The sequence below is a fragment of the Cimex lectularius genome, unplaced genomic scaffold (genome assembly GCF_000648675.2).
Source record: "Cimex lectularius strain Harlan isolate CLEC.00 unplaced genomic scaffold, Clec_2.1 scaffold60, whole genome shotgun sequence".
In the NCBI taxonomy this organism is placed as follows: Eukaryota; Metazoa; Arthropoda; class Insecta; order Hemiptera; family Cimicidae; genus Cimex; species Cimex lectularius.
Genome location: NW_019392643.1, coordinates 1202993 through 1229065, shown reverse-complemented (window position 1 = coordinate 1229065; position 26073 = coordinate 1202993). Strand labels below are relative to the sequence as shown.

Sequence of the window (26073 nt, the reverse complement as noted above, 5' to 3'; positions counted from 1 at the left end):
CATGTTGATTCGTAGTAGCAGAAACAAACCTGCAGATAGTGCCTGAAAGAAAAAGAAGAGCACAACATATCCTCTGTTAGTGCGAAGGCTTAGATACAAAATGGAGCCAAAAAGCTTTGGGATCCGGTAAAAAGCCTCAAACTTTAAGAGCACTAAATAATAATAGATGTCCTGCAATAGACCAATGTTGATGGAGGTGTGTAATATATGTAAAGAGGCTGATGTCTAATATCCTACAACATATAACGTAAAACTAAACATTATCGCCTATTAAGATGTTTTTCGCCGGTGCCGTCTAGATTGACATGCCTCCTGGATCTTACAACACATTCTATCCGCATCATTAGTTCAGTTTAACCATACGTACTTGTAACACCAGAAAGCAATTCACTTTTTTTTAAAAGTCACATCCTTACAATTGCACCAAGGACACTTTAAACTGGGTTTACACCCATGTACACTGTGCTCTTCGATGTAAGATAAAGGTTCCGCGTTCGAATCCATCGTCCCTGCATTCGAACCCGGCATACTTGCAAATGGACTTTTTGGAAAAACATCGGAACCCCGAGGGTTCATTTAACCTCGTAGTTGAAATACCTTCGGAAAAAACTGGGTTCACTAGAACCACGTTCTCAATTTCAAGTTCAGAAAAAGGAATATTGCCGTTCGACTGAACCTAGTACAACCAACTAACTTAAGAATTTGAACAATTTTTGTTGAAACTCGTGAACAAAACTTAATTCATATGCAAGAACATGTCTTCAATCATACACATTGTTTGTACAAAAGGTACGTCGCCTAACTCTGAACTAGGATTAATTTCCCTCGATGGTCGTTCAATGTGAACCAGGTTCATCATTTAAACTCGGTTCAAGAAACAATATATTATACAAACTGAAAAAAAAATCGATTAATTCCCGGGAACATAAATTCCTCTATGTACTGCCCCACCGCCTAATGTACAAAACTACATTCGTCACTCATTACCCAACCTTATTTTTCTCATTCTTAATTAATTCGAGGAAAGGGTCAACCCGGTTGCCTAAATTTTATCGAGCTCATTTATTTTATATGGCAAGCTCTGTGCTTGGTTTAAAGCAGAAACTAGGTCAAGGCGCAAACGCCGGACCTCAATCCCATGTTTCCTCGTCCGAGGGATTACAGTTTTAAATCCTCCACTTTGATTAATTGTTTCATTTTTATCGGTTAATTAATTAAAGGGTGAAATTGACGAAGACGATTAATTTTTTATGCGGGGGTTCTTTACCCGGAGCTGGAAACTGATTTGGCTCTTATAAATAAGAGATGAATCTGATTTTTACAAAAGGAATATTTAAATTCTTGGCTGTTACTGTAAAAAAATCAGAAATGTTTGCGTGAGAGAAATATCCGCAGGAAAAATGGTAATCCAAATTGGCCGGCCAGGCAAAAGTTGCAAAGTATCAAGGTCGATGGGTGTCCCACGGAGGACCTGTATCGTACAAGAGAATAGGTCATAAAAGATTGACACATGGATACGTCCTTTTGGCCAAAACACACGTGTCCGGCTGAGAAAGCTCAACATGTCTCCTAATTGGACGGTGTCCTTTCATGGTTTTACATAGGGAGCGTGTTGGTATGCCACCTGACTTGATAATTGTGCTTGAGAAGAGTAGCTAGTATGCGGGTCCTTGTAATTAAGTTACCCAGCTAGTAACGGGTATAATTTTTGTATACAGTACTGATACTATCACGTGTTATGTTGTAAGTTGAGAGTAAATTTATTAGCGTGATTGCGTAGGGTGAGAGGACCTAGTGTAGAGCACGTGTAAAGGGTTATGAAGGAGATGCTCTTGCACTTCGGTAGGTCTCCAGATAGTCAGAACGATCATTCTAACCCGACGCACAATCGGCCATGTGCAGTTGACACTCGGACATTTTTATTTGGCGCAAAGATCGTGTATGGGTTCGGCAGAGAAACGTTATGCACTGACAGGCAGAAAACTCCACCCACTTCTAATATAACTTAATATGTACATATTTTTATGTATTAATCAAATTTTCATGTTTGTTAACCTTTAGTATCAGGAAGCGATGGACGTGCTTTTACTCGTCTTTTGAGGTCAACCCATAAATGTTCCATGGGGTTCAAGTCTGGAGAAGGGCTGGCCAGGCTAAGACCCTGATGTTATGCTGTTGAAGGTACGTTTGTACTATGCGAGCGACATGTGGTCGGGCATTATCGTGCATTAGAATAGGATTGTCGCTGATTTCGTCATTCATTTTCAACAGGCAACGCATGATGTTCCAAAATTTCATCCACCAAGTAACTGTCGTCAAAAACCCTCCACGAACAACAACCAACTCAGTGCGACTCTCCATTGAAATTCCCGCTCATACCATCAGTGAGGTACTCTGAAAACGTTGGCTATGGGAAAAGTTACAGGCTTTGTGCCTTTCATTTCGCCTTCTCCACACTCTTTCACGTCCATCTGGAAATCGTAAAGCAAGTCTACACTCATCTGTAAAAAGTACAGCAGACCATTCGTCCAAAGACCAATGCCTGTGTTCTCGAGCAAATGCGAGCCGTGCAACTCTGCGTATTCTGGTCAATTCTGGTCCTCTTACGGGGTGAAAAGCCATCAGCCCATACTGATTTAATCTTGTTCGAGCAGTGCGTTCAGAAATTTGGCCTCGAATTTCCTGTAGCTGATGAATCGCTTGAACAACAGTAAGGTGCCGGTTTCACAAAATTCTCAAAGTCAAAAAACGGTCATCTTATGGTTCTGTTACCCTAGGGCGTCCAAAACCGGACCTTCTATGGTAGGACTCAGTTTCTCGAAAAAGTCTCACCGCGTGTCGCAGCGTTTCGTAAGGAACTTTGATGGCCATAGCATTCATGATGGAACATCCATCATCAATAAGTGACACAACACGTACAACATCCTCAACACTAAATGGCATTTTTATGTTTAAAATTTGAAATTAAGAAAACAAAGATGAAAACTAAACAGTTTATTGCTTCAGAATCAAATGGGACTGAATAAATATTTTAAATTACATAAAAAGTACACATTGGCAAGTCCTTTATCCTTGTTTTGGATTAAGGATTAAGTTTGTTTACTTCGCATTGATATTCCCAATTTAAAACATACCATAAACAAATATTTATTGATAAAAACAATGAGACAAATTAAGGGCAGAATTTTCTTTTATCGAGAAAATGAAAAAAAAATCAGTTGGGAGGAATTTTTTGCCTGTCAGTGTATGTTCCTCCATATAATGGAAGGGTGTCATTCCTTGGCTCCATATAGAGAGCCTGTGGTAAAAGACGCCTTCTCACGTTTGAATCAGGATTTGATCTCCTGTTTAAATAAAAATTGATCAAATTCTGAAGTTCAGCAGAACCCTTTTCATTTCGACCAAAACTTTAGACAAAAGGAGTAATTAATATAGTCAATTGTGACAGTTAAACATATATGGGTTCAACTCCCTTCTCTGAACTGGATACAAATAATTATGAACGAGGTAAAAAAAAATAATGCAATAAAAAAGCAATTGTTGATTTTAACCATATGGGCCTATAATTATTAACATTTGATCTAGTCTGGGTATGCTAAAATGCTTGGGGCCCGTGGCACCAATTTTGTTGAAATTCAGTTCGGTACTGTACCGAATTCAATTCAAAAAATGCCGTTTTTCGCTTTATCTTTAATCGATTTTTGCTTTGAATGGCATCGAGTAAGGGTTAAACCTCGTCCTTCGGAAATAACATTCAATTCTATCCTGTTCATATTAAATAAGCAATGCCATTACGTATTTTTGTTGAGCCGAGTGAACAATGAATAAATGTGCATAATTAATTAGTAAATTAATAATATCCAACCAAATACAACGCACTGACAAAAGGAGTTAAAGAGTATTTATAAAACAACCGCCCATTGTGATTAAAAGCGCGTGCTTTTGTTTGTTTTTTATTTTTATTAAAAGAAAAAATTAATTACCATTTGATTAATTTAAGTAATCCGGCTCAACGGCAATGAGTTATTAAAAAAACATGTTTTTTTTAATAAAGCTTGTTTTTTCAATTTGCCCATATGATGTGGCGTTTATGTATAATTTATGTTTGATCGTAATATTTCATATCAAAATGTAGCAATTAACGAACCACTTTGTCAATAAGTCAACAAAACAGTAAAATACGACATTTAAAATATAAATAATAATATAATATTAACAACAGAAGTATTAATTGTATTTTTGTGCACAACGACGTGTAATAAAATCGAGTATAATATTATTAATTAGAGTAAGACGGTAATAGGCAGTTAATAGTAGGACCTGTGAAAATAGACCAAAATGATCCGAAACGACCAATTCAACAAATGCTCTCTCCTTATTCCGAACATTCCAGTGGTCCGAACTGACAAATAATTCAGGAAATGGAAATTATAAAGAAAACAAATGAAACGTAATTTTGGGGGAAGGAGAGAGAGAGAGAGAGAGAGAGAGAGAGAGAGAGAAGGTGAAAGAGACAGACAGAGAAAGTGTGAGTGAATAATTGCGTGAGTGAGAGAGGGTGGAAGGGAGGGGTGTGAGTAAGTGACTGAGTCAGTCAGTCAGTCATTCAGAGAGGGAGAGAAAGTGAGCCAGAAGGAAAAAGAGAGAGCGAGTGTATATGTGAGAGTAAGACAGAGAGAGGAAGAAAGAGAGTAAGTGAGTGAGTGGAAAAAGATAGTCAGTTAGCCAATCTGCAGTCAATGAGTCAGATAGATAGAGAGAGTGAGAAAGTGTCAGAGAGATAAAGAGCGAGGGAGAGAAAAAGAGAAAACAAAGAGAGTGATTGAGTGGGAAAAAAGGAAAAATAAATTTTAAAAAAAGTTTTCTTTCAAAGAAAAATTGACAACACGTTGGGACAATAACAAAGTGTCGTGTTGTTTACATATGTATGCATTTTTTAGCACCCTTTGTAATCCGAACTGTATTTCTATATTGGACTTGGGAAAATAAAATAAAACTATTATTCTCATCTCCCTATCATAATCATCGCTATAAAATTGTAATTAATTAATATTGATTTTTAATGACTGGGCAAGGTGTAAATTGACAAGTGAAAATCGATATGCATAATATTGGGTTGTCCGAAAAATAATGCAGGATTTTNGACAGCCCAATAGTTAATAGTTTAGGACAGTCGTGTGAATTTCGTAATTGGAGGACAAACTTTCTTAATTAATTCAAAATTGTCAAAAATTTTACCCTTTTTACTTCGCGTGTAATAAACACCCCCCCCCCACCAAAGCATCCGCACAAAATGAAAATATAAACATCTAAATATTTATTATTCAAACAACAATGACTCCACGCGTTTTGTATTTGGAGTGATAAATCACAATTTTTAATCAAAAGGAAAATGTAATTTCACCAGTTTCATGGCTGTTTCAAAGCTCCCGGCACGAGCATATTCGTTTCCAGATATGTTTAATTAACTTTCCAATATAACACACACAGTGTTTTTAATATGCCTGGAATCCTACAAGAAAACAAATCCAACAACGTTTAAATTTAAAACAGGTTTCATGAAAAAATTGCCCGATCAGCGTGACATAAACGTTCATTATAAGTTCTCTTCAAACTTACCGCCAAATCGTCAAATCTTAACAGATCGTTACTAAAGAGTAAGGTGCGGCAATGAGTTCTCTTTGACAAGACCGATCCAGGCCGGCATTTTTTATTTTTACGAGGGTTCGCAACAGCAGAAATCATATTAACCCTCAGGGTGCCGGATTTTTTGAATAAAGCCCATTTGTAAGTATGTCGGGTTCGAATACTGGGCCGCTGGATTCGAACCCGGGACCTTCACCTTACAGTGATGAGCTCCTTGTCAACGCCTAAACCGTTGCGGCCACCGACGTCCTTGCATATATTGTTTTTTTTTCCTTTTTTTACGAGAGTTCGCAACAGCAGAAGTCACATAAACCCTCAGGGTGCCGGTGTTTTTTAAATAAATCCCATTTGTAAGTATGTCGGATTCGAATGCAGGGCCGCTGGATTCGAACCCGGGACCTTTACCATACAGTGATGAGCGCCGTGTCAACACACCGTTGCGCCCATCGACGCCCCCCTTCTGCCTTAATTAAACTTTTTTTTTCTTTAATTATATATCAGTTGATTTGTACTTACCTTTCTTACCTATGGTAAGAAAATAATATTGACGATTTTATTAATGGAGATCCGATTAAAAAAAAGAAAAAAACCAAAAGACGTAGTATAGTAAAAAAAAGTCTTTTTACAGCAGCAGAGGTCATATCAACCCTCACGGTGTTTTTGAATAAAGCCCATTTGTAAGTATGTCGGGTTCGAATACTGGGCTGCTGGATTCGAACCCGGGACCTTTACCTTACAGTGATGAGCGCCGTGTCAACACCTAAACCGTTGCGGCCACCGATGTCCTTTCATATATTGTTTTTTTTTTTTTTTTTTCGAGAGTTCGCAATAGCAGAGGTCACATAAACCCTCAGGGTGCTGGTGTTTTTGAAATAAAGCCCATTTGTAAGTATGTCAGGTTCAAATGCAGGGCCGCTGCATTCGAACCCGGAACCTTTACCTTATGTCAATTTTGTCAATGTTTTCAATGATGAGGAATGGCAATTTATACTGTCGTATTTATCAGATATTTTCATGAAAAGCAATGAGATGAATCTTTCTTTGCAAGGGAAGAGTATCAAAACTTTCGATGCTAATGACAAAGTCGGCGCCATCAAAAGAGAAATACAGCTTTGGATTGAATCTTTTGAGAAGGAAGGGATGGAGGGTTTTTTTGTGTTAAATGATGTTTTAAAAGAAAACAAACAAGAGCTTTTGAGCTTCACGTTATTTGATGAAATATGCGAACACCTCGAAGTTTGGAGATGTCTTTTAAGCTGGGAACACACTTACCCGATGCAACGCCATGCGACGCTACCCGACGAAAATCCAAAGTTCATTTTTCCATAAGTTTGTATTACAACCGTGCACGTCTGCCCGATGACATGCAACGCTACCCTACTCTACGCTCTGCGATCCCCGCTGTCCAGATTTTCATCGGGTAGCATCGAGTAGAGTCGAAGAGAAAAGAACCGGACACTCATATTTTTATTCAATATTGCCGTTATATTAATTACAACATACTTATTTTAATATGAACCAAATTAACCGATATCAATTTTTTTTTTTTTTTGGCATTGACCATATCAAAAATTCATTCGTTTTTATTAAAAAAATCAATTTTAATGGTTTGATAGAAAATTGACCAAAACACCGTAATAACATTTTTTGATATAATGAATTTAACTAACAATTTATTACACGGTTTTACTCATAAAATTTAACTGACAATTTATTTCATGGTTTTGCTCATAAAATTACACCATTTTCGTCGAGTAGCTTCACAATAGGACACTCATATTTTTTTGTAGTTTATTTCAAATTTAAGCATATGTAATTTTGCCGTTATATTAATTACAACATTCCTATTTTAATGTAAACCAAATTAAACGATTACCAAATTAAACAATTTACAAATATTATTTAATTACGATGGTTAGGAAGAAAATTTATCAAAACACCGGAATAATTAATTTAAAACAATTAAGTTTTACAAAAACAATTTATTACATGGTTGTGCTCTTAAAATTTAACTAACAATTTTTTACAAGCTTTCGTTCAAAATAGTATACTAAGAGGCGGTGCGATTGTGATACTGATTGGGATACGCGCTCTGTGACTGTACGTGGCGTGTACTTGCGTCGGGCAAATGTGCACACCCCACCAAAACGTGGCAAGGCGTCGCATCGGGTGTGTTCCCGGCTTGACACGTGTGAGCCGACTTGAGGCATAAAAATCAGTTTATGATTCTAAGGTAGAACACGTTACAAAACAAGTAATTAAATTTTTTATGGATTTAAATACCTATTCCTGTTAAAATAATTTGTACATTTTCTATTTAAATTATATTATTTAATAATTTTAACATATTCATATATATAAGTACTTTTCTTTAATTTAAACTTTTCAGTTAATTAAGGTTTTGGTTGAGATAAAAAGGTCAGTGTCACGAGCGGGAGTCGAACCCACAACATTCGGCTAAATACGTCGCTGCTCTAACCACTAGAGCTATCGCGACTTCGATCCACTCGGACGCCAACTTCCCATCTCAACCCCACCTTTTTGAAAGTAAAAATGGCAAAAAGAAGGGAAAATTCAAACAGATGGGGTTGGGAAGTTGGTGTCCGAGTGGATCGAAGTCACGATAGCTCAAGTGGGAGAGCAGCGACGTATTTAGCCGAATGTCGTGAGTTCGACTCCCGCTCGTGCACTGCCTTTTTTATTTCAACCAAAACCTTAATTAATTGAAAAGAATTCATTTGGTCAAGCGGACCACGAAACCTAATAAAAATTTAATTTAAACTTTACTCTAATAAAAAAATATATATAATTTTTACTATATACATTTCTAAAATTTAGTGGCACACTTTAAGAATTTCGCGGCACACAAAAGTGCAGCGGTATAGTGGTTGAGAATCACTGCCTTAACCGTTGAGGCCACCTAAGCCCCTAATAAATTTTTATTCAAAAGTAAAGAAGGTAATGTGTTAAATAATACAACTGAGACACTTTTTACAAATTACTTTACTACATTTTCCACAAACTTCTCTTGGTTTATAAGGATATTTCGATTCAATCTGACACTGTTTTCTTTTTAATCCTTATGTTGTTCATGTTGATCTTCTCTCTTGAGTAAAAAAATTTTCAATGTATTGTGATAAGATCTTTCGGCGGCTTATTTGCTTTTTGAGTTTGGAAACTTCGCAAGGACTCAAAACAAATGACAAAATATAAGTAGACTAGAGTGGCAACATATTTTAACCTATTTTGTCTTAAGGACGAAAATAATCAATCTACGGTCGAGAACATTCGAGTGAAATTTCTCGGGGGCCCATTTCCATTATTTATAAAAAAAAAAAGTGACGTAAAATTATTTTGAATAGCATATGTTCTGCTACAAGAAAGCGAAATCGAAAATAAGACAGAAACACATCTTCACCGTAATAAATGAAAGTTCGAGTTGACATCTTGGATGTCATGTGTAGAAAGATAGGTGGTTAAATTATATAAAAGATAAAAAATGTGGTTGTATTTCAACGTTATTTCTGTCACTAATACACCACACATAAACCAAACGTTATTGATACGAGCTCAAAGAAGAGAAATATAATTGTAGTTCCGTCGACATGGGATTAAATCTAGAGGAGTTATGAATTTTTAAGTAGAACTATATGACAACGGAGAAAAAATTACCCCGGCTGATTAAGCCCAAAAAGGCTGTTTTTTTATGTTATCAAAATTAGTATTTAAGAACAAATCCAAATCCAAATTTTCCAAGTCTATTTTTTTACTTTACAATGTTTTTTGGTTTTCGTATTTTTTTTTAAATCTGATCTCGATTAATACAATCGTCAATATTATTTTCTTATCATAGGTAAGAAAGATAAGTACAAATCAACTGATATATAATTAAAGAAAAAAATGTTCAATTAAGGCAGAAGGGGGGCGTCGATGGCCGCAACGGTGTGTTGACACGGCGCTCATCACTGTATAGTAAAGGTCCCTGGTTCGAATCCAGCTGCCCTGCGTTCGAACCCGACATACTTACAAATGGGCTTTTTTTCAAAAACACCGGCACCCCGAGGGTTGATATGTTCTCTGCTGTTGCGAACCCTCGTAATAAAAATAATTAATTAAAAAATAGAATAAAAAATAATTAAAGGCCGAAAACCATATTTAGAAAAAATGTAAATTACTTCAAATATTTCTTCTTTTTATCAACTTCACTTGTACCAGAACATCCGAATATATTCTATTCAAAATAATAGCATTTTTACGTCACTTTTCTTGATAAATAATGGAAAAGGGCCCCCGAAAAATTTCACTTCACCGTTGATTGATTATTTTCGTTCTTAAGACAAAATAGGTTAAAATATGTTGCCACTCTAGTCTACTTAGATTTGGCCATTTGTTTTGAGTCCTTGTGAAGTTTCCAAAACAGGCTACAATATATTGAAAAATTTTTTACTTAAGAGAGAAGATCAACATGAACAACACAAGGATTAAAAAGTAAACATTGACAGATTGGATCGAAATATCCCTATAAATCAAAAGAAGTGTGTGGAAAATGTAGAAAAGTAGTCTGTGGAAAATGTCTCTGTGGCATAATTTGTCATTTTATCTACCTTCTTATACCTTTTACTTTTTAATAAAGATTTATTATAACGTACGCGTTTCTTTACGTTTAATCACAGTTTTAATTTGGAAAAATCCGTGTTATAATTGAAAGAATAAAATAATCAGGATAATACACTGGATGGACCAATTTAACGCGCCACTCTATTTACTTAGCTTAAAATTAAATCTATTACCTTTGTACATTAGTTGCAGGTAATTAGGATCTATCGTAGTCAAAATAAACAATAAATAATGCTTTATTTACTTTTGTTCTGATTAATCCCATTTGCACAAAAAGTAGCATTATGCCCTTCCATTCTGCTATGCCTTAAGATCGCTTTCAGTTATCTTTATCTATCGTTGATTTCATTTGATATTATTCTTATTTTTAAACATTTTTCAATGGCTCCAGTCGGGCATTTCAGTGAGTATGACAGTGTCAGGGTCACAACATTATTAGAGAAAGCGTACATTCAGGAGACTAAGTGTAAATTACTCTACAATAGGAAGAGATAGTCAGTGGGCGGGGTCGTCGGAGAGGCTCTTGCCTCGGCGTAGATGGCCCCAGAGAACTTGAGTAGGAGACGAGGGATCGTCCTCACCCGACTGAGGATTGGCCATAAGCGGTTGACACACGGGCACCTGCTTTTGGGCCGAAGCCCGCGCAGGTGCCCCTTATGCAGAGAAAGGTTGCTCGATGTGTCCCACATAATAGAGGCGTGTCATGATTTGGCTCCATACAGATAGCGCGTAGGCATGCCGCCGGATTTAAGAAAAGTTCTCGGACACGGTAGCGAGTTTCAGGGTTCCCCTTCTTCTGGAAATTGGGAATATTTTATTTTGCATAGTCTTCAAAATATGTGTTTTGTATGAGTGAATGGGGAGGGCCTGAAGGTGGAATAGCATCCCGATCACCCCTCGAGCTGTGTACGTGACTTGGGTCGATGGCGGAATATTTATAAAAGTACCCCATCGACCCCATTTAGATTAGTTTGTTGTTGTGTGCAGGCCGATGGAAGAATAATGAGTACTCCATCTACCAAATAGAATGAATGCAATGTGTATAGGTGTGAATGTATGTAATGTATTAATGTATTATGTATTTGAAAGAGATATTCGGCATTTGAGAAAAACAAAGCTTCATACTAGAAGACCAGGACAAGGTCGACCTAGATTCAGACGAGAGAGAGAGACGATAGATTCATCCGTCATCAGGCTCTACGAAAACGCAGCAATACGGGAAATGAGATTAAAAATCTGATAAGACAAGTCCGAAAAGTTTCGATTTCCTCCAGGCGTGTAAGAAGAAGGCTAAATGAAAATAACCTCAGGGCCCCGCATCCGGCTCGTAGACCTCTTTTTACCATAGCTCAGAAAATGGCCAGGCTTCAATTCGCCCGGGAACGTGAATTGGACATTGAAAGATTGAGGACAAGTACTCGTTACTGATGATGTGAGAGTTGGCCTCAAATTTTCAGATGGGCATAATTTCATATGATGACGCTCAGGAGAAGGTACGCCCCATGCTGAATAGTCACTCAGCTGGCATTCCATGGGTCATTGATGTTCTGGGGTGGCATATCCTTGGACTCCCGCACCGAATGGGTTGTTGATCTCTAACTTCTCAAAGACGGCCAAACCCACGTCCTAACACCCTTAGAAGAGTTGGAAACGGCTATTCTTGATGAATGGGATAGAATTCCTCAGGATTTTATCAGAAATATTTTCTGAAAGGAATGCAAAGCCGTTTAACGGACGTGATTCGTCCCAGAGGTAGAAATAAATACCCGCTACCAAATGGGTTCTTTACTCAATAATTGTTTTGTTAGAATTAGATAATAAACATTTTCGTTTTAAATGCCTTATTTTTACAACCAAATCTATCTTTGGTATGCAAAATATGAATAAATGCAAAACCCATACAATAAAATGTAAGGGAGGTGCGTTAATTTTGTCCATCATGCTGCATAATGTCGTTAAAGTACATGCACAATAAAGTCAGCTCAACTTTTTTTTAAGGACTGTAAATTACTGAAACTATTTTGTTTTCTCGACTCTTAGGTGACATCGACATGAACGCTCAGAAAGGTATCTAATATTTGGTGAATTAGTGACACCAAAAGTGTTTAATTGAAATCGATCATTCCATGAAATAGTGAAAGGATTCAATTTTCCAAAGGTTGAAATAGCGATGAGTAATTGTATAAAATCCTGACGCATAAGGAATTTAAGTGGTTCACAAAAGAAAAAAATTATTCCCGGCTGATTCAGCACGAAATTCTATTTTTTGTTTGTTACCAAAATTTGTATTTAAGTTTTTTAAAGGGTGCCAAAAACGAATTCGACTTGGTTTTTGGACCTACATTACAGAAAGCGTCTTTTCATTTTTGTGGATTTTTCTATATTTAAACTCATTTAATACGTTATCGGTTATTTTTTCTTATTCTAGATAAATAAAACAAATCAAACGATAAAATTTAGGTGTGGTGTTTAGTGACTGTTAGTTAATGATTATTTGTAGATCGTGAGTTGCGCTCTGGTGTGACGTAGGTTTTAGAAAAGCATTTTCTTTATCGTGCCAACAATTCGATCTTTATTGAGATCATCTTCAGAGCCTGGGATTTGTAAACATTGTTTAAATTTTACAAATAAATACAGGTTGTGAAAAAATGAATTTATACAATGGAAGAAATTTTACATTCAATCAAAGTATTTGTACTCACTCAAAGAGTTTGTTTTCTGGGTAGTTGTGTCATTATTGTGTGTCGTGTTAAGAGTGCCAGTGAAATATTGCTGTTTTACGTCTATATACGTTAAATTTTCACATCTTACATGTATTTAAACAATGTTTATAAATCCCAGGCTCTGAAGATGATCTCAATAAAGATCGAAACGTTGGCACGATAAAGAAAATGTTCTAAAACCTACGTCACACCAGACCGCATCTTTCGATCTCCAAATAGATATAATTGCTTAAAATAAAAAATACAAATTCACTAATTTTGTGGTCCGCTTGACCAATTAATATATTACAATTAATTAAGGTTTTTAGTTGAGATAAAAAAGTCAGTGTCGCGAGCGGGATTCGAACCCACGACCCTTGGCTAAATACGCCGCTGCTCTACCACTTGAGCTATCGTGACTTCGATTTCTGTTCTAATAACGTTGAATTTGGATAAAATCCAGAGGTTGGGAATTTAAGTAGGACAACAACAAAAATTACCCTCATTCTAGATAAATAAAACAAAATGAAATATTCACTGCAAGAAAAAAAAAAAAAATTTGGAAAACGCATATTTTCTCAGCCTTTTCAGCCACAGGCCTGCGCTAGGTCTCACTTTTTAGAAAATTTTACGCTGAACAAGATTGTTTTTTAAATGTTTTGCTAGCTTCAGTCATTTATCAGTAAATTCGAAAATTCGGGAACGTATGCATTTTTGGACTTATTACGAAAACGTAAAATTGAGCTGTGGAACAAGAAAATCGTCTTTGGAGCGGCTCCCTATAGCAATCGATAGGAAATTTCAATAAGGTTCCAATTTGTCAGCTTCCATTTTGCCCGATTTCTCAACCGTTTTCCAATTTTTCGCGATTTTTGGGGGAAAAACATGGTTTAATCGCTTCAGGATCACTCTCTCTCTCTCTCCCGACTTTAGCATACATAAACATTTACCATAAATTCAATAGATTATTCAAAGCCAAACTGCCACAACAACTGTGCGGTGGGAAGGAAACGTTGATTTTCCGTGATGAGGTAAACGAGTAGTTATGGACAGCAGAAGCATTCCGCATCCCAAATTAAGAATTGCCGCTTCCCGGTTCGCTTTTTTGAAAAATTCCTTGGAACAAAAGTTCTAAAGCGGAAAATCTGGGGAAACTTGGCAATTAAAAATTTATGCATTCTTGAAAATCAGGTGAGGGATTGATCGGTTTATTTTCCATGAGCACGTATAAAACCGCTCGAAAACGGTGGAGAAAAACCAGGTGGATTGTTTTTTATAGTCGGTGCATAAATTGCATAAAATCCAAAAGTTGTTGATATAGGCTGAGTGCACAGCCAATTTTCCAAAGGTTGTAACAGCGTTCAATTTGAACAAAATCCAGAGGAATCAGGAATTTTTAAGTGTCATATCAAGGACTTCACAGGGAGACGTACAATACATAGTTATTTTTAAAACGAGTGAGGTAGAGAAGTAGGTCAAAACACTTTTTAAAGCATATTTAAAGGGCCTTTAAACGATGCTCGCAACGAATCCGACTTGGGTTTTTCATTAAAAAAGTTTTTTTGAGCTACTTTACTGATTGTGTCTTTTTCATTTTTGTAACTTTTTATTAGCCTAATCTCATTTAATACAATCTTCCATATTATTTTAATATCCTAATTAGAAAATAAATCGAACGATATATAACAACGTTAAAAGATATGCACAATAAAGGCAGAAAATCATATTTTTTAAAATTATGTAAATATTTTAATTTTTCGGCTCCTCGGGCCTATTGGCAACAACATTCAAACACGCGTCTAATGTTTTTATATTAAATACTTAAAATTACATTAACTTTAAACCTTGTTTATACAGTCAAAAAGTAGAAACTTCCAGCTTTCTAACGGTTGTAATAACGCTGAATTTGGATAATGTCCAGAGGAGTTATGAATTTTTCCTAATATTTTTCGTGACCCTTGGCTTACCCTTGTGAGTTTTTACTGCACAATAATCCGGTCTCTACAGATAGCCCGTGTTAATCTCGCAAACAATAAAAGATAAATTTAAATTAAATTCGGTTTTTGTAATAACATGAAGTGATTATTAATCTTAATCTCTGCATTAATATTATTACACAGTGCGCTATTCAATTTCGTGATGAAAAGGGATGAGAAAAAATGGACACATTTCCCAAATAAATATATACTGCTTGTGTGCTTTGAACACAAAAGAGGGCTTACGGACTTAACAATAGGGCCGATTAAAAGGATTTCCTATTCTAACTGTCCTTTCTTCTTCAATCGTGTATTCAACTTGACAATTTATTTTGGAATACGGGACAATTTATCGTATCGAACATTTGCAATTCTACCGCATACTTTCCACGAGATCACAGAATTCTATTATCCACCCGAAAAATTAACCCGATAGTAGATGAGGACTTAAATGTAACGGAATGGATGTCACAGCCGGTTTTCCCACTTGGCGAACACATTGAGTCAAAACGGGCAGAATCGGGCGAACGCTTTTCATTTTTGGTCCAGATTTGTACGGTTTCACGGTTTAGAAACAGATAAATCATGTACGAATCTCAAACGGAATTATGATCGTAGTACATCTTCCAAGGGGGGGCAAAAGATCAAACCAGACTTCCACGCAGTGCTCCCTGGTGGCCTGCTCCCTCCCAGGAATGGGTGATCGGCGCATCAAATAGGCTAAAAGGGGCCATGGCGACCCTAATACAAATTGTAAAGCGATCCGTGACGAAGGACAATCAGCACTGGGGTTTAAAAAATTAGTGTCTCAAACTCAGGGAACCTGCCGTCACCCTATTGTATGTAGGTATACCCCCTGATGCGGAGCTCTGCTAGGGTGGACATGAGATTCCCGCATACTCGGTCGTCCTTAAAAGAACGATGAAGATCTTTAACGCCCGCACCTGGCCAATTAGGCCTTTTCGAACGTTTTGATTCTCAAGATGAGAGCTGACGCACGTTGGTGTAGAGGCTTGTAGAGGCTGTCCCTTACCAAGATAACCTCGCTTCCCGCTTGCCCATTCTGAGTGGTCGTGTGCGCATTAAGCATCGAACCGTATGCCGCGCGCAAAGGGCTACCTGGGCCGAAATACATCAGCCTAGTCTCCGCGCACTCCTTAGGAAGAGAAGACCACTCTATCTCCCAGAGTATTGGGACTTCCCTAGCGTAGAAACTTCCGGATCAACTCCGACTGCGGTTATGTTTAAAGTGAAATTGCTAACCACCCCCTAGAGGAGTACCGCCTACGGTAAAAGCCTCCAATCGAGCTCAGCCTACACCTACGTGCAAAGCATACTCGAATAGGAGCAACCGATTCACTACCCGGTTGCTACTATTCTACCCACCCACCACTACTCACGCATTCGAGGGACTTTCCAGCATAATCATAGCGTATTCAACGCTTATACTCTGCCGTCCGATCCGCCGTATCCCGTGAGGCCGGATGTATAACGGTGGTCATACGCAAGTTTCGTGCGAAGGCCACATGTCGAAGATAGCCTCTTTTCTAAGTTCCCGCTAGGGGCGTCACCACGTACCACTTCGAATCCATTCCCAGTAACAGGGGCTGGATTTTGGAACATTTCTGTTACCCCGTAGTACAGATGGTTATGTACCCTCCCCCGTCTGTGCAGACAGGATCTGGTACCCTAACCCTCGTGTGCCTCTGATAAGGCACCCGCTGCCCATGCCGACCCGAGGCCGACACGATTACAGCTTGTGCTTTAGAGAGGTTGCCACGCCCTCAGGGCTGCACCATTATTTTGTGCCTGGACACACCCCTTGTAACCAAGGGTTGGGAGGGGTCACAGTAAAGAGTGAAGGAACCTGGATTGAGAGAGGGACGTGGATGAGGACACGAGGTGCCCCTTTTCAGGGCCCCGAGCCTTAACCATATTATACCAACCGTCGTCGCTGTAGTTCCACTCCCTGGGTGAAAGGGCTACGGTGGACAGCTTACTTCCCTAGCTACTCCGTGGGAACTACATGGAACCTAAACATACAACAAACCCAACTAAATCTGAGACAGGCCCTGAGATCGCCAAAACAGGCAATCTTGCCAAACACACCAAATACTCCCCATTCAAGACAACGCTTGATGGTCATCGAATCCGGCTCGGTGGATGAGATAACCACGGTCCATCTGACAGGAGCCTCGTGGGCCAGATTTGCAACCTTACTGAAAGAGAGGTGGAATATGTGAAAGTAAGGAGGATGATAATCCGCGACGATTTCATAAGAGCAACCTTGAAGCCAACAAAGGACAAGAGCAGAAACAGCAGCCGTCCCTTGTGACAAAACCTGCTTCGAATGTCGAAAAAAGAGGACAAGACCTGAAGTCACGCCACAGAAACAGGCGCCAAAAAAGTCAAAACCCACCAGGAAGGGGACAGATTGGAGAGAAAATAGATCATATCGGTTTGAGACATTTTCCACTTACGCGGGACCTTAATCCGATTTTTTGACAGTTCGATTCCTTCCCAAGACGGCAAGCTGTTAGAAATATTAAAATGTTAGTTAATAATACGATAGCACGACAGACGGGGCAAGGAGGAGGTCTATAAATTGGCCTAGTCTGGTTCAATGAGGACACCTATCGGCCCTGAACCCTTTTGCTGCATACCAAATTGCCAGAAATAGAGATCCTTGCAACAGTGGTTAAAATAAATCCTCAGTTCAATGGGTATCCTAGGACAGAAGCGAAAAAGTTCATCAAAGGACCAGGCGCAGAAACTAACGGTAGAACTATTAAACCTAGGACGTTTCAGGGATAGATAGTACGCTGATTAGACACTGCAGACTTCGAAACAGCAGAAACAAGCCTGTGTTTGTGCCAGAAAAAAAAAGAAAGCTGAATATGTCATCTTGTTGCGAAAGCTGATTCCTGGAAGCGGAAAAGCCGTGGCCTGAAAAATTCACACAAAAAGCTTTGGGAAGTGGTCAAAAAGGGACTGCGTTGGCCGAGTAGGGCGACCGACTCATATTTGCCACGCTAACGGTCCTGGGTTCGAATCCCTGCACAGCCAACGGTTTTTTAATTGAGAATAGTATGAAAGAAGTATCATAAAGTGGTTCGACCCTTCGACCACGACGCCCAATGGGTAGTTGGACATTAACCACCAGTTTGACAGGAATTAGTTTACTTATGGGACCCCGCACAGTCCATGGTTTTTTAATTGAAAATAATGTGAAAGAAGTATTTGTAAAGCGGTTTGACACCCAACGGGTAGTTGGACAGAAATTACTTTTCTTAGTACTAATAAAATACATTTATTTAAACCCTGAGATATGATATAATCTTGTTAAAACATAAATGGGTCGCCTTCAGTTCCATCGGCTTACACAGCCGCTAAAAGCGTCGACGAAGCCTTCCGCTAAGTACTAATTTGTATGCGCAAACTTAAATGCAACGGTTCGATCCGCCTGCTAATTCAGAAAGTGAAATCAAACGTCACTACGAATTACGGCGTGCAATTTTTTAAATATATTTATTACAGTCTGTCACCTTATTTACATTATGTAATGAGACGGATTTACAAAATGTTATGGATCGTGTCGTGGGAGGGGTGGGTGTTAACAAACATTCTTGTTCTCCCAACTGTACATACACGAGGACTAATCCACATTTAATAGGTCGGGAGAGCATCTTCTCTCCAGTCTAGCGGGATTAGAATGTTGGTTTCTATTGGATAAGGATTGGGCAACTCGATTAAGGTGAGAAGATTATAGAAACATGAAAATTTTTTGGAGATTATTTTTTGCGATTTTGAAGTCATTTTGAAGGGTAATGTTGGAGACAAGGATCATTGACTATGGTTCTGAGTACTTTGGACTTAGTACTGTACACTGGTGCATCAATTGCAAGTTGTGCTCTAACTAAACTATCCGGTTTAGGAAAAGCCGATACAAGGTACGAAAAAGGGGCCTAGGACGCTTCCTTGTCTAACTCCCGCATTTAAATCGTGGTTTTTAGAATATGCAGTACCACATTTCACAGTTTGTGCTTAAGACGGGTATGCATTACGTTCTCCCCTAGTCAAGAAAATTATGTGGCCTGTGGGCAAGAACGCTGAGATCTGAAGCCAAACTGGTTTTCTGGGATATAAGACCCAAGCAAATGTTTTTCAAAAATGTTTCAGAAAATCGAAGTACCTTTGGTTAATGGCTGGTAGTTCCCTTGATTATGATGGCTTTTTTGAAGTTTTGGAATCGACACAATCGCCAATGGCACAAAAAACAGTACATACAGCATCAAACATTTTATCCCGATTTAGAAAAGGCCGATAACACAAGATACAAAAAGGGGCATAGGACGTTTCCTTGTGAAACTCCTGCGTTTACAAGGATTTTTTAGTGTGTGCAGTACCATATTTCATAGTTTGTCTTTAAGAAGGTCATGTTATACCTTAGAAAACTCCCTAGTAAGAAAATTAAAATTCCATCCTGAGGGCAAGAATGTTGAGGTTTCGAGCTAAACAGAGTTTTTGGAATATAAGCTCCAAAATTAAGTGTACACAGGAACAAAATTATTTCTTTAAAAAAATTTATGAAAATCGAGACTAGTTTTGACCGGTAGTTCTCTAGATTATGATGACTTTTTGTAATTTTGAAATCATTACAATCGCAAATGGCTCAAAAATCAGTACGTACAGCAACAACCATTTTAACTCCCTCCCCCCATTGGTTTAAGAAAGGCCGATGACACAAGATACAAAAAATGGCCTAGGACATTTCCTTGTGGAACTCCCGCGTTTACATCTTGGTTTTTAGAGTATGCAGTACCACATTTCTCAGTTTGTGCTTAAGACCGTCACGCCATACCTTTTCTCTGTCGGGAAACAGCCCTAGTATTGTGAGCAAGAATGCTGAGATCTGAAGCCAAACTGAGTTTCTGGAATATGACCGAAGCAAAGGTTTTTCAAAAATGAGAGCAGTTTTTGTCGGTAGTCCCTAGATTATGCTTATAATGTTTTTTGTTTTGAATCATTACCGTTGGTTCAATTGAAGCGTCAAACATTTTATTTCTTGAAAAAAAAAATATTGATGATTGTTTCCCCGTTTATCTATTAAATTCTTGTTTGTTTTTTCCTGCTAAAACGTACCGCAATATTTCAAATTAAATTAAAAAGCAAGGACTACTTTGTTTGTTATGGTCTTTAACTGGCACATGTGTTAAACATGGATGTTTTGATTTTGGCTTACATCAGTACTGATTTCTGTAGTTCTTGCAGCACATTACATACAGAAAATTATAATTTTTCATTATTTAAATACACCTGATGAACTATTATTCACTTCAACTCAAAAGATGTATTTTCTGTTTTTGATTTGGCTCTGTACATATTTTTGATATCGACAATGTTTTTTTTTTGTTTTTTTTTTTTGTAGGATGAATGTGAAATTGGAAAACCGATGGTTGAAATTAATGTGCCGGCTTAAGCAAGCTGAAAAAAGGGGAGGGGTAATCTAAACAGAAAGGGATTAGCGTGCGAAGGCGATGTGTGGAAAAGGGTTAACGGGTGTGCAGCCGGTGTCGACGTTCAGTCAATTCGTGCCAAATCCAAACATTGGCCCGACACACGCTAAAAAAAACTCGAGTTGGTTGATTAATTGAAAATACAGTTCGTATTATCCGTAAGATTTGGCCAGTCGATACAGGAGAGAGCGGAGGTCGGGAGTCTGTAGGACAATCCTATTCAAATACACAAACCCTAGGGGCTATCGTCAAAACATTCAATTTATAAACAGGCCGAACGTTATCCGAGTGGTTTGACTGGACGAGAGACACTTCTGCTAGTTCGAAAGGCGGGTTTTAAAACGGCCCCCGTCCGGGGTCAATCGATAGAGAACGGCGTGAAAGAGCAGATAAAGGTACTACTGACCTGCTAAAGCAGAGAGGCAGAGAGCGGGCAGAATGGTGTGCATGTTACATATCGGTGAATTGTATTGCAGTGCCGTCGAGATCTGTCTTAAGGCTCCAGAGCCCTACAGCGTACTGGAAACCACCCCCACGCTCCCTACACAAACTGCCACCGCCCCCTCCAACTGCTCACATTGCCACCCCCACGAACTTAGACCTCTTCCGGAAATATACCATTTTTAATAGAGAATAGATAGTAGGACGAAGTTGCACGAAAGCCATGTCCGTTTTCTGCAGAATTTACGCACGTCTCTTTTAAGAACCTGATTTTTTGTCTGACCAAATAGATAAACAGATGGATAGATAATACGTTTATTTAAAATATAAAAACTAAAAACATATTTGAACAAAAAAATTTACAAAAGTATATACACCATAACCTCTGGCGTTGCGAACCCTCGTAAAAAAATAAATAAATAAAAAAACAGTAACCTGATTATATGTCTACCATGTCAAAAAAAAAAAAAAAATTTGGAAGCCCTAATTCTTTTCTATAACTAATATGGGGCGTCGGTGGCCGCAACGGTTTAAGCGTTGACTCGTCGCTTATCGCTGTAAGGTAAAGGTCCCGGGTTCCAATCCAGCGGCCCTGCATTCGAACCCAACATACTTACAAATGGGCTTTTCTTAAAAAAAACCGGCACCTTGAGGTCTGATATGACCTCTGATGTTTCGAAGCCTCGTTAAAAAAATTAAAAAATATATATAACAAATTAATAGCACGCAACTTTAGTTGCGCTTGGGCACTTACGTTCAATTTTTCTCCAGAAATAATATTTTTTACTTCTGTTTTAGATGAATAAATAAACACTTGCTGGGCAGTAAAATAACTTTATTTTGAACACAATTGCAATAATTTTATAAAAATATATTCTAATCTTTTATACGGTAATACTGATACTAAAGGTTTAAAAATATGAACCATTGATTAATATATAAAATATATACAAATTAAGTTATATTAGAAGTGGGTGGAGTTTTCTGCCTGTCAGTGCATAACGTTTCTCTGCCGAACCCATACGCGATCTTTGCGCCAAAATCAAATGTCCGAGTGTGAACTGCACATGGCCGATTGTGCGTCGAGTTAGGATGATCGTTCTTACGTTTTGACTATCTGGAGACATGCCGAAGTGCAAGAGCTACTCATCCTTAACTCTTTACACGTGCTATATAATAATACAATGTCAATGCTCTAGGGCCTCTCACCTTACGCAATCACGCTAATAAATAAATTTACTCTCAATGTACAACACAAAACGACATATGTATCAGTACTGTATACAAAAAATATACCCACTACTCGCTGGAGTTAACCAATTACTAACTAAAACTAGAGAACTAATTACAAAGATGGAGGGGGCGTCGGCGGTCGCAAAGGCGCTCATCACTGTAAGGTAAAGGTCCCGGGTTCGAATCCCGCGGCCGTGCATTCGAACCCGACATACTTATGAATGGGCTTTTTTTTCAAAAACACCGGCACTCTGAGGGTTGATATGACCTCCGCTGTTGCGAACCTTGTTGATCGTGAAGTGCGGTCTGGTGTGATGTAGGTTTCAGAAAAACATTTTCTTTATCGTGCCAACGTTTCGATCTTTATTGAGATCATCTTCAGGGCACCATAATGAATTATACTTAGCAATAACTTCAGGCATTGGGATAGTTAGTGACAGTTCTGTCTACAGCTTCCGTTGTCTTTGTCATCACAGTCACAACACAACTATCATTCCACCTTGCAAGTATGAAATTCCCATCAGATCTGTACAGCACTTTTCCCCTTTGCCCTTTCTTGAATTTGGCTTTGTCTTCTAATAAATAGTTGGGTTTTATTATATTTTCTCTGAAAGTCCCTGTCCCCCCCCCAGACCTTTTTTATTTAACTCTTTTAGGAGCGGTTCTGGAAAGAGACGTAATAGAAGGAGATCAAAGAACTCTGCAAGTGCTCGAACGCAACCGTAGTTGCGCGCACATTCAAGCGCTAATAAAATAATAATTCATTGCTATGTTTGACTTGTTCTAAATGTGAACGTTTAGAGATACATCCACAAGAAATTTGAAGAATAATGATAACATTTTAAAATATATAAAATTTTATTTAGAAGGAGCCGGAAAATGTACAAAAAGTCAGTGACTTCGCTAAGCATTTTGATTATCACCACTAAAATAAAGACTAATGCCTAAAAATAATGCCATTTTTGTAGTAAATAGAAAATTTTCGAATGAAAAAAATAGCGAAATGAAAATTTAAATATGTCAAAAAGGCCATTTAAAAAAAATTAGCAAATATGACGCAAATAAAGTTGCGACTGGGCACTAATGGGTTCACAATTTAATAGTTATAATTAAATTACAATGCATGGATAAGTCCGTCTGCCGGGAAGGCCGCTGTAAAAATATAATAACGAGCTAAATAAAAATAAATGAAAGTAAATAAACATTACCAAATGAAATTATGAAAATAAAAATGTAAATAAGTAAAAGAAAGTTGGGTACGGAAAGAAAAAGAGACAAAGTAAAATTCCATGATGAACGTTATCATGAAAGAAAATGATAAGAAATCATATCTACACCACAATGCCTTCCTGGCATAACTCACTAAGGTTTGAGTTTCAGCACCGCTAAGAAGTTAGAGGAACTTCTCGCGTGGCAGCACTGCTGCACCAAGATGAAATACACGTATCTCCGTTAAATTTGTGCATTTGTCCACAAAGTGAAACATGCCTTTTACATCCCGGGAGTTACAAAGGGGACATCTACCCAATGCTTCCCCCATCCACACTGCAGACCTCAGATGAAGATCTCCACACCGAATCTTAAAGCTTAAACCACCACCGGAGCTCCGTTAGGTTGAGCCTCTTATAATTCTCTTTTCGGAGATCAAACAATGCCGTGTCGTGTCTCAGATCCTTGTAAATGACAAAGTTGACACTGGAGTGAAAACATTGTAGGCACTTTTCCCTGTGGCGGGTTTTGATTCTGTCCAGCGTGGTCTGTTTGTAGAACATACAATTCTCATGTCACGTAGTACTAGGTTCGAAGTCCATCAATATTCTTTGAACAGTATAATTAACCTTTTACTCGATTGTGAGACTGTTAATCACTTCAGAGATAAACTATTCACTGACTGCGTGATATCCAAGTGCTATGACGATCACAAGAAATCAATTATACCTCACATGTTCTTCACGACACTTGATCATTCTACTGGGTCTACTCTTGTTTGTCTTTATTTCCTACACGAAATACACGGACTGAGGTGCAAACTGTACAATTTCACCAAAAATATATTATATAATTAATAATACAATATATAGAGGTAAAACGTGGGGAAAAGGAAACCCACCAACGTACTCTCATACCCATAGACTGTTTTTATTTCTGGTACCATACCTCTCTTTCCCTATAAGGAGCCAATAATACCTGGCACTCCTGGACCAAGTGTGACACCCTGAGCGACCTTTCTCTAAGGGGAAACATCTACTCGGGGTTCGCTCCAGAAGCAAGTATCCGAATTTCAATCGAGAATAGCTTATCCTCAAACAGGTGAACATGATACTTTCCTTTCAGGTGACCATCGTGCAGTCGTGTTCTTGAGGGGCAAAAACTTTTCGGAAAAACCGGCCCACTGTTGCTGGCAGCGTTGTTTTATTCCATTATTTACTAGCGTCAGCAGGCCGGATTGCGGTGATTCGGCCTGGAGGGCAACAAACGTGCAGACGAGGCGGCGATAGCGGGTCCGGGTCCCAAACGGAACCCAAACGACTACAACCGTTTTTTTCCGCTTTTTAGCGACAGAACGGTAAGAGGGTTCATCGAGAATCTGTGTCGGATAGTGCTCAGGGAATCCATAGAGAGGAGATAAGCAGTGCCTGTTTCTTTTTGAATTAACCCGAGAGCGTACCAGATCTCTTCCATTCAACTCCACCGGGTGCTGCTACGAAGTGGACATCTTCGCTAAACACGGCGCAGACCACACCTTCGCTGGTTCTAAACCCGTCCATAAAAACGAGATGAAAACCGGCGAATCGCATTCTGAGTTGTAGGAACGCAGCTCAGTAGTGGTGCGGCGGTGTACACTACATGGCGAGTATGACCAGGAGGAACCAGGGAGACGTCGGCTGGTTTCGCAGCTCGAATACCGTCCCCAGAGACAAACCGGCCCTCCCTTCGCCGAAGCGAATCCCCAGATGTCACACCCGACTTCGAAGTCTCTTGTATAACTAGCTATGCTCCTTTTTCAGAATCATGCCCGTCAAGGGGTGACCCAGCTTGGCCAAGAAACTCGCCGCCTAGCCGAGAGTAAGCCGCTCTCACTGGGATTCGGACCCAGCAGGACCACCAGCTCTCAAAAGTGGCTGACCTAATAGTGGAGCCTGTCGAGCTTCACGAGTCATGTTTTCCGGGCCGAGGAATCGGCCATACAACCATAAAACATGCTCGAACAGAGTAGCCTTCAAATTGTTTTAGTAGAGTCTCCCTGTCCGCTCCTCAGCTTTATTAATATGAGGATTTTCCTGCAACGAACTTCGACATCTTCGATGTCCGACTGTCACCTTAACGTTTTATCGAATATCAGGCTTAGGAAGTAGGAACCGAACCCTCTCCATGTACCGTACCGCCCCCCCACCATGATGGGTTATCAGCCACCTCATCTGCAAAAGACTGAGTCGACTGCAACACCCAGCCGACCTCTGCCCGATCTTTACCTGAAACATAAAAAGAGATGACGTCAACGTATAACATTTTATTGATCTGCTACGGGATGGAGTACCAACGCTCACGAACAAAAAGACAGGAATCGAACATTTAGGATTTCTGTACAAATTAATATCAAGGAATCACACATACCACCAACAATACAAGACACTACTGAAACCGATTTGGAAGTACGGCTTAGTGCTGTAAGAGTACACTCCTCAAAATCATTATCAACGCTCCTAACTACGTCTACACCGATCTTCATAATGGCCTGCAGATACCTTTCATTAAACACCTAATCCTCAACAAATTGTACCATATTAAACTATCCTCTTTCTTTAGATAAGGTTTAAAGCCAACCTTCTACACGTTCAACAAATTAATTTATTTTAAAAAAAATAAAACTTTGTTCCTCCTATTCAACAGATTGCACGCCTGAGGTGGGACGATTATGCACTAGTGTATCGTGCGGAGTGA

The 26073-nt window shown here is 38.7% G+C and overlaps 1 protein-coding gene across 1 annotated transcript in view; it reads right to left on the bottom strand.

Moving 5' to 3' along the window:
• The window catches only part of LOC106661010 (zwei Ig domain protein zig-8-like), a 124733-nt gene extending 103736 nt beyond the window's left edge, over positions 1-20997 (bottom strand). The window contains exon 1 of the mRNA XM_014384108.2: positions 20864-20997. Coding sequence (XP_014239594.2) covers positions 20864-20906 — 43 coding nt within the window. The 5' untranslated portion in view covers positions 20907-20997. The remainder of the gene's footprint in view (positions 1-20863) is intronic.
• Positions 20998-26073: the final 5076 nt, after the last annotated feature.